General features: G+C 44.4%; 1 protein-coding gene across 1 annotated transcript in view; it reads right to left on the bottom strand.

Annotated features, from left to right (window-relative positions):
• Nucleotides 1–420: 420 nt before the first annotated feature.
• The window catches only part of LOC112971746 (cytochrome b5), a 13,631-nt gene continuing 823 nt past the window's right edge, over nucleotides 421–13,228 (bottom strand). The window contains exons 2-5 of the mRNA XM_026077428.1: nucleotides 6,155–6,283; nucleotides 5,613–5,639; nucleotides 2,153–2,184; nucleotides 421–1,125 (exon numbers count right to left, since the gene is read on the bottom strand). Of these exons, the coding sequence (XP_025933213.1) occupies nucleotides 1,035–1,125; nucleotides 2,153–2,184; nucleotides 5,613–5,639; nucleotides 6,155–6,283 (279 nt within the window). The 3' untranslated portion in view covers nucleotides 421–1,034. The remainder of the gene's footprint in view (nucleotides 1,126–2,152; nucleotides 2,185–5,612; nucleotides 5,640–6,154; nucleotides 6,284–13,228) is intronic.

Raw genomic sequence — 13,228 nt, 5'->3', positions numbered from 1 at the left:
GTGCATGGAGCATAACTTACATCGTCTCCGCACTGTGGGAGGCTGCCTACGCAATAAGCAGAAAGTGGAAAGGAAGAACATCTTACTCTAATTCCAGGACAAAACCATCATTATGCACAAAACCCAAACGGATTTTTTCCCCTTTCATTTCGGGAGAAGAGGCAGCGTTTGGGTTTTTTTTCCCCCCATCTGGTCTAGATTCACAGTAAGAAAGAATGCGTTTTGTTTCCAATACGTGTGTCAGACCAAGACTTTGGGAAGAAGGAAAATCTCCATTTCGAGAAGCCAGTGTCAGTTCCTGTTTCTGGTATCACCACACGCAGCACAAAAGCACCCAAATGACCAAGATCCAAGGTATAAATGGTTTCATAGAATATACATGTTAAAGGGACAAGTACAAATATTACAAAATGAACYGAATCACTTTTAAAATATTTATATTTGTTTAACCGTTAAAAACAGACACATACAGAAAGAGGTAGCAAAGCTAACAATTTCCTGCTGCTCCAGTTAGTGCTGCCTGCGTGCGCTGGGGAAGCTACCGTGGTTCTGAACCTCTGGGCATCTTTTCTGGAAAGGGCTGTAGACAACTTGCAGTTTATTTCTGACAATGCTATGTGAAAGTCTGAGGCATCCGCAGGCTCACTAGCGGCTGTTTCACATTGTCTRGCTGGCTTAACAAAAAGGCATTGAAAGAAAAAGGTTATCTGTGTTTTACTAGAGAGGGAGCGCACGCGGGCACGGGCACACGCACACGCACCCGAGGGAGACCACACACAAACAGGAGTAACAGGAAGTTGCACTTGCCCTGCCACAGAGCGAAGGGAAAGTAAGACAAGACGCTGTTTGTCCCAGAGTTAGGACAGACAGAGCTTGGTATTAGCTTGGTCCCATGGATATCAACATCACTTTACAGACTCAAAGCTAAAGGCAAAGCATGAAAGGCGAAGGAGACCAGAACTCCACATGGTGCATGCACACACTTGCTCTCGCACCCTCTCTTTCAGGCTTTCCACGGTTCCAGCAAGGTCAGTTCAAGAGGATCTCCCATCCAACATGTAATAGCGATACATTAAACCTATGACCAGCGCTCCGAAGATGGGGATTAGCCATGTTGACCAGAAACTAGAGGGAGAAAACAAAAACAAAAAACCCACACACAACATAAAACAGAAGAAAGTATCAAGTTAATAATTTTTTCAAGATGTTCAACACTTAATTACATGTCTGGTTTGATCTAGGAAACTCTCAAGAGCTGTCTCATCACCGTCTAACAGACCAGCCCTCTAGGCCTCAGGCTCCCAAGGCAGCACAGCTCTAGCAGTCCTCCCCCTCCGCGCTCTGCCCGGCCCCTGCGCGAGGCCCCTGTCGCTGCAAGGATGGCTCGAGTGCTTATAAAACAGCAGCTGAACTGCTGCAGTTTCCAGCCCGGCACACACAGAAACCAATTTGTTTTTTGTTTTGTTTTTGGTTGTTTTTCTTTTCTTAAATAAGCCAGGCTGTAATTTGTGTTATACAAACAGCTGAGTTGACTCAAGGATAGAAATTGCTACAGCTATCCCACAATAAATCTCCTTCGCTCATGAACCAGAAGCCACAGGCAGTGGTAGGAACTCACCTTCAGCAGCCTCCTTAGCAGAAGAGCTCTGCATCAGCTACCAAAGACCAGAGCCCTGTTCTGGTTGCCAGCACTGCTGAAATTTCAGCTAAACTAGGCTGGTTGCTATAAAGACCCTCCAAAAAATGCCCATCACTGTGTTGCAGCAGCCCCTGGCTTGCAGTGATCTGCAGTAACCACCCAAACAAGCGCTGCAGCGCAAAGGGACTGCAGCCACAGTGGCGTAAGATGAACACATGGGCCAGAAATTGCAAGCTGCAAAACACCAGGGTTCCCGGGCTGCCTGTTCTGCCCGGCGTGGAACAGGGGGCTTCTCACCCCCGGCTGTGCCTCCATATCCAACAGGGGAGGCGCAGGCCCTCGCAGGTAACTCAGTGTGCTCAGTCTGGCAACTTGCTTTGGACTATCTGCTTGCTGGAAGGCCAGTGCAGTAATATCGCTGAGGTTTTTTTCCCTGTACATTAGAGTTAATATGTAGTTCTACAAACGGCAAGTCCCAACCCCTCAATCTCTTATTTTAAGAAGATACTATACCTTGCTTGGCCTGAGGATGCCACATTTGGGTCCTGGAGGAGGAAAGGGAAGGGAGTGAGCAGGGAAAAAAAGAAACATTACACATATGCTAATAAAACTGCAAGACTGAACATCTGATTACAGAAACAGAGGAAAAATAACCCTCCCTTTTTTTCCCCAAACACCCTATCTTTCCTGTCCGTCACCAAAGTGGATGGGAATGCCTGCCTTCTTCCCCACCTCTGCATTCTTTCCATCAATCCGATTCCTGCCGCCCCGGCCTCAACCTCACGCCGGAAGCTACACCTCTTTCAAATAAAAGCAGGCCTTGCTCATCACCTCTCAGACTTGTCTCTTCATTTTCTATGCTGTGGATGAGAACTTGCAGGCTGCCTCTGCTTGATATGGACAATCCTTTCCCTATGATCCCTTCTCCAAAGCTGTGTCCACTTCCCCGTTTTCTGTGCTACCGTCTGATCACTCAATCATATAACCTCTTCAGCTCCTCCCTTGTGTACAAACTGTTTCCAAACTTTAATATTCCTTCTTTCATAAAGTTTTGAGGATTTAACCACTTCTGTCCAGTCAGCTGAAATTCTCACTGAGGCTTTCGCCAACTCTGTGCTGACTACTGCCCATCCTCTTCCTCTGTGGCCTGGCTGATGCAACGCTACTGCTCTCCATTGGAATGCTCTCAACATCTACCTGCCAAAAGTCACCTTTCCTGCCCATCCTAAACAGTACTATCTCCACTCCCTGAGGGCCTCACTGCTTCCTTGCCTGCCATAACACATTCAGTGGATGCTGAACATTGACGCTTATCGGGGGGCAGTTACCTTTGAGCTGAATCACAAGAGTGTATACGTACAGCACCTTTTTTGTGTTCCCCTTCCCATTTTTCTTACACTATTGACTTCTATCTCTTGCTATCATTTTTAAAAATAGGCCCAAATATAATTTAAAACTGATTTTGCACATTGAAAAAAGCAGCTTTTAGCTGTTAATATGCAAAAAAAGCAAATCTTAGCTGTTAATAAGTCACTGGACTTCCTCCTTAGAGGCTTTTGCAAATTCTGACAACAACAGAAGAGAAATCAATTTTCCTGTTCACCAGTAAACATCATCAGATATTTTACAAGGTTAATCTCCCACTTATCCTGGTGTTCCCCTGTCTTTCCTTAGACAGTATTATAATTCATACTTTTTTTTAAGAGAGATCCAAACAAAAAAGTAATTTGCAAAAATATTTAACTCTTGTATCCAAGAGAGCTATTCAGATTAATACTTATTTCTATGCACGCTTCAGGGCTGTGATTCTGTTTGTGAAATAGAGTTGAATCAAACAATAAATTGAAAGATGAATATACGCATAATCATGCAGCTCCACTTTATACCTAAGAGTAGGTTTTACCCAGCCTGAGCTACTCTTTCTATGGCTAAGTATAACAAACAAACGTTCCCAAGGGCTTCAGTTGCTGCTCTCTCTGTTTCCTCACTGATTCCTGGTACTCCGCAAGTGGCCCYGCTTTGAACAACATCTAATGAAAGCCTTGTTGAAGGCAGAGCTGTCTCTGGTCCAAGCCTTCAAGCCACCAAGAAGAGAAGCCAGCTGCAAGACACATGTTTACCTCTCCAATGGGATTCTATTTATTACCATTTCCCCATCCCCATCCATTTCAAAGGCACTTTTGCAACACTGTGTCCCATTCTGATCCAGAAGCACCCGAGTTTTAAGCAACACCAGTGATTTCTTGGGCAGTGAACAGAGAATTTTTGTTCTACAGCCAACCCCATGGTGGCTGCGCATGTCTCCTGGCTTGAATGTAGCAACACTAACAGCCCAGTGATCAGGACACAGTGAGTTATTTAAAAAAAAAAAAAAAAAAAAAAAAGCCTGTGGCTCAAGGTGTGGAAATAACATCACTGATGGCAGGGGAGAGGGGGCACAAAAAACAACTTCCAATTTCACACTGAAGTGCCTGCTGAGCTCCTGAGCAAAAACAAAGGAATAATTTGCTTGGCAGATTTATTCGTTACTGTAGTTTGAGTAAACATCAAGCCACAAGCTCCACAGGAAAAAAAGGAAAAAAAAAAAAAAAAAAAAGTGTGACTCAACTTGTTCCTTCGTTCTCCGAGCCGCGGGCAGCGAGGCGCAGCGCCTTGCAGAGCACAGAAGGGATTTTCATGTAATTAAGCCAGCTCCTCCCACTGCTCTGACAAGGATTTATAGCCGCAGCTCTGCAGCTCTTCTGTCAGACCTGCAGCCCCCGAGCCCGCAYAAACAATTTCTGTCTTGCTTCCAGCACCACTTGTATTCCTTCTAACCTCGTGTGGAGTCACAGCCCTCACTGGGCAACCCTGTTCTAGGGGAAGGAACGTCTGTTCCTCCTCGGCCAGGACAACTCATGTCAGTTGAGGTTCGTGGAATTTGTTAGAGCAGAAAAGTTAAACTCAGAAGCCTAGTGATCGTAAAACATCTGGTTCACAGTTAGGTTCAACACCACAACATTTCTCTTTGCTACCTCCCTTAGCTTGCCCTAGCTCCACATCTGGCCACCCAAAAAACAGCGCAACTCAGTACTAAGCAGGAAAAACAGCCGTCCATAGAGAAGCTGTATGTCTGAACATGCACCCAGCAGAAGAGAGAGCTCCAGCTTTCCTCCAATAAAGACAAAATTAGGGAGGCCATGGCCTGCCACATGGGAACAAATTTTGTGGTTTAAAAAAGAGAATTCCTCTAACATGCAACACTTGGCATGCCTAAGTCTCACAAACTTAGTATGTGTGCTTCATATACTGGGTATGGAAAGAAAATCCAGATAAGTTTAAATTGTCGTCAGCAAAGGAAATCTACAGCTTCTGGCAACTTTACCTATTTTTAAATTTGAAATTTCTGTTTAGTGGCTAAATTTACAGTACTTTAAATACAATCATCTCTTCCCACCAATTCAGTGCAGCTAACTCCATATGAAAAAGAGGAGCTGTTTAGCTACCCGCAGCAATATTACATTAGAGCTTGCAACAGAAAAAATAAATATAATACTTCATCTATTACAATTACAAGGGGGATTTTTTGTAGATGGCTTGACGAAGAATTCCAATTCCAGGCAAGAATGCTTTGAAAGCCCAGGAGCAAAGGACCAAGCACCAAGCATACAGGCAATACGAGAGAACGCTTATGCAGCTCTTTATTTCTTCATCCCCCTTTTGAGAGCCCTGCTATGACCGGCACAGAATGGAGTATCCCTGCCCCAAAAGCATCAGTCTATGAGATTAAATTCTCCTGTGTAAGCAGAACTCATTCTAGGTGTCTTCAAACTGTTTAATTAATGCTTGTGCACAATATTTTCTATTTAGGGCAAACCCCAAAAAAAAAAAAAAAAGCCTACAGGGAAAAAAATATAGAATATAAACTAATTTAACATAGTATAATTTCCTCAGCATTAAATTAAAATGGAAAAGTAAAACAGTAATAGCTTACCTTAGAACCTTCATTTTTACGGTCATGCTGTCAACGGAAAAAAAAGAAGAAAAAACAATAAGCACTGACTTTAAGAGAAGCCTGCAGTCATCACAAAGGAATTGTTCTGTACACAGTCCCGTCATATCTGCAATTGTCCCGACTCCAGTTTTTAGCACCCAAAGGCCCTGGCTTTGCAGCGGGCAGGAAGCTGGTGTTTGTGCTGTGCCCCTGTGAACTCTCACCCTCCTGAACTCTAAACTACAAGGCAAGAGGAAGTTATGGTACCACCAGCTAAGGAGGGAACTGATTAGATTAGCTTCTTTACGTGACACTTATTTAACTGTAGTCAGAAATCAGTTCTGCATGGTGGAAAGAGAAGACTCATTTAGTTTTGTTTCCTCAAGAGAGGTCCTGGATGATACACAGACTGTATAAAAACCTAACTACCTACTTATTTTGCAAGGCACCTCTTGGTGTATTTGTTTGCCAGGTTACATAAGGGAGAGTCCCACTTTTACACAGTGTTTGAAAGAAGGCCGTCATGCCCAGCGGGTCCTTACCGGGTGGACCTCCCCTATGTAGTACTGCTTGAGCATTTCCCTGGCATCTGTGGAATGCCCAACATCTTCAAAGCTCTCCGTGGCGTCTCTGCCAGCCTGTTCGAGCAAAACCTCTTCTCCACCTGGATGCTGGAAAAGAAGACTTCAGGTGAGCAAAGGGCTAGATGCAAAAAGGCACCTCTCTTCTAACCCTTCCAGGTCCCCACAGATGCTTCAAGACAACATCATATGATAAACCCTACCAAAGACTCAAGCGCCCAACCTCTCTGCACGCAGTCACAGACAACTGTCAGAGCACAACCCTAGTGTTAAACAGAGGTGTCTGATGTGTCAGAAACAGCCTGAGCGGTATAAACTGACGAAAAACTCTGGTGCAATTCTGTTTTCCTGGATGGGTTGGGCTCCTCTCTAGCACTGTCAATACCATAATTCCAGGAACAGACCTGGCAATGGAAAGCACTAACCACAAGGCCAGCAAAGTACAATCTCTTTACAGTGTGYGTGTGTATGTGTGTGAACAAATAGTTCAGTTTAAACTATCAGCTAATCCAGTTAAACCAATAAAGTGATCAGGACTCTGAGTACCCACACAGGGACTAACCCAGTTTTCTAGAGCATCAGGCAACTAAACGCACTAATTGAGAAGATGAAACTTGCTCACAGCTGCCTGAAAATACCCCTACAAGTCTGGAACAGGAGAAGAGACGTTAGACTAAATTTCAGATCAAAGCACTGAAACACCTGTTTCTCTCTGCAATACACTTTTTCCTCACACAGGCCCAGAACAGTTGCCAATGCTCCTCTTCCTTCAGATTGTCTGTTTTTGCTGGCAAAAGTCTAGATATTCCCCTGTGGATATCACACCTCATACCAAACATACTCCGTTATGGACACCAAACCAGCCCGGTTGTTTACTCCAGTGAGTTGTTGTGACCAATTCTGCAGTCCTCACACCAGAGCTCTTTATTCTGAATAAATCCCTTTGTTGACCCAGTATGTAAGAAAACCATCAGCGTGGAGCTTTCTCAGCAGCCATGAAGGGCAAAGTCTGCAGTCCCAGGACACAGTTTGGTTTTACAGCTAAGGCAATCTAATGACTAGCTGCTAGCAAGGCTCCACTCTGCTCCTTCTGCGTCCTGCTGCCGTTTCTCATGCACCAACGCTCGTGCTTATTTGATCTCAGAAGGAGTCAGATCAGGGACTACCCTAGCAGAAAACCAACCCTACGAAAGAGAAAAGGAGCTGATTGCCTGCCAGGGCAGCCAGACAGCAGCTCCGTGAACCAGCTCGCTGCAGAGTCAGATGCACGTCTCTGCTCACACAAGGAGTGGATAGGAACAGACAGGCAGAGCAAGACCACCCTTTAGACCATCTCTCTGTAGCACTACTTACTCTAAGCCTTCAAGAAGGACTCCTTAGGACTGTCTCACCAGAAATCTCATTTCAAATAGAAAAACACCAGAACTAAGATTTTAAAGAATTAACCTTACTTTCCTCATCATCAACCTGAAAAGAACAGGCAAAATCCCTCAAAAACAGGGCAAATGGAGTGCATATTGGCTTTCGGTAACAACCTGTCTTTGCATGTACAAGAGAAGAAAAATGGTCAAGTATGTACAAGAGAAAAGAATGGTAAAGTTTACTTCTCCTTACATGTTTGGGTCTGAAGCTTTTCTATGCACTCGCTAAAACCACAAGTAAGAAAAAAAAACAATCTTTATTTGTGCACATCTGTCCTTCACTATAATCTCCAAGTCAAAAAAACAAAAAAACTCTTCAATATTTTTGGCATATCGTGTTTCTGAAAGGACTCCCTAGTGTAGACACCTACATCTGCAGCCAGGCAGTTCTTACCTTGTCATACCTGAGCAAATGTAAGACCAAACTATTTATACAAGAAGTCATTTACTCCACCACAGAACTTCCCAAAACTACAGCTCCTGCAGGAAAACACAAAAACTGCAAGAAGCGTTACAGACTCAGAAAAAAAAAAGTATTTCCAGGGGAAATAATGGCTGAAATGAAGGTTTCTTCATTCTAGAAAGAAACGGACAAAACCAAACAAGAACCAGTGCGAGATGGGCCCAAGAGCTCCTCCTCAGACCCCTTCCACAACAACAGTAACCTAGCTGCAATCTCCTTGTCTCTGGAGTCAGGAACATACACAATAAATAAAGTACACACTGGCAGCAACATTAACAGTCCCAGAGCACCAGTTCTGGAAGGATATGACCAACGCCACTGAGTGGAGAAAACAGGGAGTTTTATGGGGAGAACTCTCTAAAGGCACAACAAGCATCGCTAGCATAAGGCACTCTGCAGAGTCCCTAACCCAGATAGCATGGGAAGAGCATTAGCCTGCCCTTGTCACAGGCAGGAGATCTAACGGGGAATAAAACCCAAGACTTACTCGTACTCTGCAACACCTAGAGCTACAGCAGATGCTCTTGAAAGATCATTTTAGTGAGTTGTTTGAATCAAGTTCTCTAAATTATTTTTTCCAAACTGGGTCCCACAAGGCAGCAAAGAACAGCAGAAAGTAGGGAGCCGTATAACCCCCAATTCACTCCAAACTCACTTTAAACATGCCACTGATGCTTTAAAGTGGCAAGCAAAAAAAAGTTTGCTCTTGCTGACTCTCCCCATAATTAGCCTTTAGGAGCAGCTCATATAGTTCATGTTGTGTGTTCAGACAGCAAGGTCGTCTTTATTCATGAGACCTCAGAAGATGCTCTACTCTGTGTAGCCTTGAGAGGGAATTAGGAGTAAGCAAGAAGCAGCAACAGGTCCGAACGTCCCGCTGAAAGGAAGGCGCCAATAATGCAGCACAGAAACTCACCACGGAAGCTGCGAGCCTACAGTCACCATTTCACAAACTCCAAGCGCCAGTCTGCACGCGTATGGCTGACAACTGCTGTTACAGACTCACCGTAAACTACAAATAAGCTCAGAAGTGACCCTAAGCCCTAAGACTAATTAGATTGCTGGATCAGATAAGCCATCGGGTTGAGGAGAAATGCAGAAGCTTTTATTCCTAGCCTCCAATAAGCCATGACAGAGAAGAGTATTACTGTGCAGCAATAATGTGCCAGTACTACAGGAGGCCAGAAAAAAACGGACAAGGAACCACCTAGACAAACGCTGCTCATCAACTACACATCCTTCAAAGCTCGTTGTAAGACAGGGAACAGGTTTATCCCAGAACAACTCTGCAGAGCTGGAGCAAGCCAGCAGGAGCAGGAATAGATCTCTGACATTCCCCCTTCTCCCTCAGAGAGTTCATGTTTCTGATRCATCAGAGTATGCAGGAATTAAGTGCAGATTTCTTGCGGCTCGTGCAGTAAGGAGGTAACCATCTGATACTTCCCTGCAGTTTTCCCTCTCTACTTTTATCTCAGTGATAATGCTCTTAACTATCAGGTCTTCAGAGCACAGACCCTACCTTAGCCTTACACTTTCCTGGAAGGTGTGCAGCTTTCTGTTAGCACAGTATAATTTTAAAAGAGAAGCTATTTTTAAAAGTATATTTCCTTTTCTTGTGAAATGTAGTTTCAAGAACATGACACTCGTAACCAACTGACAAATTTGGGCTATAGTGGTCACAGCCTAGACTCATTCCACTTGGAAACTTGTTCAAACAGGTTTCTAGTCACACTTATCACAGGTATGATAAGTACCAGCACATGCCAAGACATGTAGCCCGGGTGGCTGCAGGACTCAGATAACCTACAAAAGGGTATACTGAAGAAACGTGCATCTCTGAATACTTCCAGTCTTATGTAAAATGGAGGTAAAACACATCCTTCTATCACAGGAATGCCTGTGAGAATAAATATGTCACAGACTGTGCACAAGTTAAAAGCCACCGATTATAATATTGGTGCGGTGGGGCTGTAAGTGTGAGCAGTGGGCAGCACCATACCTCAAAGAGCCTGTCAGAGAGGAACATCTGCCCTTCCTCGACTTCCTCACCTATCGTTCATATCTACCGGAGGAGTTGGCCCTTTTTGCTCTAGCCATGGTCTACATTTGCTTTTCTAGACGACTGCAGTTCAGGAGTACTTTGTATCATGTACATTGGTGTTCTGGTTTACCTAGACTTGGAAGGAAATTAGACAATTTGAAATCTGAGATAGCTTTATGGCAATAATCACACTTCATTTTAAGCACTTACAGGCTTTCTGAAGCACAAGAGAGATTCCAAATCTCTTGGAAACATCTATGAAATTTTAGATGCTGTCTTTGCACATCTCCTGCCTTTTGTTCATGTTCTTGTAATTCAGCRGGCTTTGCTAGGTGATAAATATGTCTTAGTTGTTGCTTCCATTACAGAACAAATAACATAAATTAGAAATTTAAATTGATCTATATTGCAACCAACAAACAGATTTTGAATTGGCTAACTAATGGATGACCTGCTGTACTTAGTCTGCAGGAATCACAAAGCAAAATTCAACAATATTTTAGCAGTGAGGCTTCTTAGGGATTATGCAATCACTCTGAGATAACGCTTTAGTGGAAGTCAGCAATCCTGTACAAATGATCTGTGGCCAAGGGCCAGAAAGGGCAACAATTCGACACTGCTTCAGTGACTACACAGGATCAAGAGGAAATACCATACACCGAAACCCTGACGTGCAGTTAGAGCAGTTGACAGCTCTAACGCAAAACAATTTATCAGACACAACAGTAACTTCTAAACAAGACAAGCATTTCTGGTTCTCAGCATCTACACATTGTTTCCCTGTCGCTGGACTGATTACAGGGGGTAATGACGTGTACTTTTGCCAATAAATTAGAGCCTGATCTACACTTACAGGTTTCGCTATGTCAGTGAGGGGTGTACGCAACAGAGAGAGATTGTTGTGTTAGCCATTCCGCCACAGTTAAGAGAGCAGCCATACTCCTCTTTCCTCCCCTAATCCAAGTAGATCCTTTTCATGTTACAACAAGGCAAATGGGACAAAGGGCTTGGAAAGGGCAACGCCAAATACCACTGCAAGATAACATTCAGGTCACTGCTAAACCTGCTATTCATCACCTCACCCGCCATGGTGGAGTGGAACGCTTTTCTGGGCTCACTTATAAAGAGGTCTGAGGAATGCTGGAAGTGTCCCAGGGAGCACGTCCCAGGTGCCACTGCTCACACCGAGAACGCCGAGATGACAACTGACTACCACAGACTTGGTCCATGCTCTGAAGCACAGGGTCGTTCACTCTGTGCGTCTGGGGGTAAATATCTCGAAAACAGTTTTCTAACACTAAGTCTGCAAAGCAATAAGCAACAACCATGATTGGACTCTGAGGCAAGCGTAAGACAGGGCATGCGCTTTCTCCAAGTACTTCCCAGCCTCCAGCTGGTTTTGGCTCTTCCTAAGCCCCAGATGTTTTGGCACTTAGTAACCAACAGTAAATTGCTTTTCCAGGTTCTCATCCTTTCTTCCTCTGAATCCCTGTAAGTTTCTTACACTCACAATATCCTTTGGCAAGGAGTTCCACAAGTCTGTTCCCTATTGCGTGAAGAAACACCATTTGTTTGTTTTGAACCAGGCTCTAACCAGCTAAGCCAGATGTGTAGATGTAGGCAAACCCGGAGGATTTCAGAAACCAGTGGAGTAAGAGAAGTTCTTTAAAATACATGTGCCATCCCGTCTGTTCCACTTGGTCGGCAGAGCTAACTCAGCGCACAGCTCTGTATTCCACTGCACTCTTTCAGGAATGTGACAGGTGCCCAGATTACAGGTTTGGCCTAATGCAGGGGAACCCAAGCGCTCGAGGGGGCGGCAGGCAAAAGGAGGCAAGCAGCTCTCCAACAGTCCTCACAGGCCAGCTTGGAAACTCCTGGCCCTGTGAAGAGACTCGGGGCTAGGAACCTGACTACCTGAATTCAACTTGTAGCACCACCATTTAACAGCTTCTTGAGTTAGAGTAACACCCTAAGCTTGCCTGCTCCTTCCCGCCCTGCTTATAGAGCAGTTTGCAACCTATTGTAGATGTGTCCGACGAAATGAACAACTGGTCCCTCGCCTCAGCCGCATCCGTGGGCTCTCCTGTAAAACAAACAGCTGAATATCAGCTGTTTTTCCATTCCACTACTGCTGTACAGCACCAAAGTCACGCTTCCGCAAGGCACTACCCCACAGACGTGTTTCAAGCTTTTCAGTGTACTGGGTGTCTACAGCCTCTGTCAAGTGCTGTCTTATAAATACCCAAGAACGACATTTGCTCAGCAGGCTGCTTTTCAGATCCTGCACCTGTCAAAGACGCATCCGTAAACAATGCTGGAGTAGCTGCCATAGACACGGGTGAGCAAAGGACCTAGAAGCCAGGATCAATTTATGGTCCTGTAAAGAAAAGCAGGATTTTTTACTACAAAAGTTGCAAACAGTGCAAAACTGACTACAGCAAAGACCAATTCAAGCCACCAAATATATAAAAGACACTCCACAATGTGCACACTGAAACGTCTTAGAAATTCCCTTAGAAAAAAAGCTGGGGAGAAGGCTCAAAGTGTAAGTCAGATTCTGAATGAAGCATTATGATGCTGGATCCAAGCAACAAAACAGATCACGTCCACCTTTACAAATAAATCCTGGAAAGCTACACAGAAAGCCACTACTTCCAGGTTTCAAGCCACTAAAAAAAGCTGCCATTCTCTCCTATCTGATAAGCCTCTATACTTCACCAAATTAGCTTCATCATTATATGCTTTGTTATGACCATACAGAAGACATGCTTTAATAATAGATGCCTAGAGGAAAATCAAAGCCAAATTCAGACAGGCAAAAGTAGCAAGCAGGAACATGCACATTCTCAATGAAGTGTTCTTCCTTTAAAGCTGTTTTTCAGTACGTTACTCTGCAGACGCTACAAAGGGTTTGGCGTTATTCCGAGCTGGGACAAAAACCCCTTTGAAACTTTATCGCCATTTCTTCCCACTCTAGTTGCAGCGTCAAACACTAGCGATGCCACTCTCAGCTGCCTCAAGCACRGAAGTCACAAGTGTTGGGTCTAAAAGCAGTTTTTGTCCCTATGGTCAAGAGGTTCTGCCCCCCAGAACCCCCCCGGGGGCCT

This window comes from Apteryx rowi, unplaced genomic scaffold (assembly GCF_003343035.1).
Source record: "Apteryx rowi isolate R43461 unplaced genomic scaffold, aptRow1 scaffold_451, whole genome shotgun sequence".
Taxonomy (NCBI): Eukaryota; Metazoa; Chordata; class Aves; order Apterygiformes; family Apterygidae; genus Apteryx; species Apteryx rowi.
Note: the sequence above shows the minus strand (reverse complement) of the source record. Positions and strands in the feature narration are given on the sequence as shown.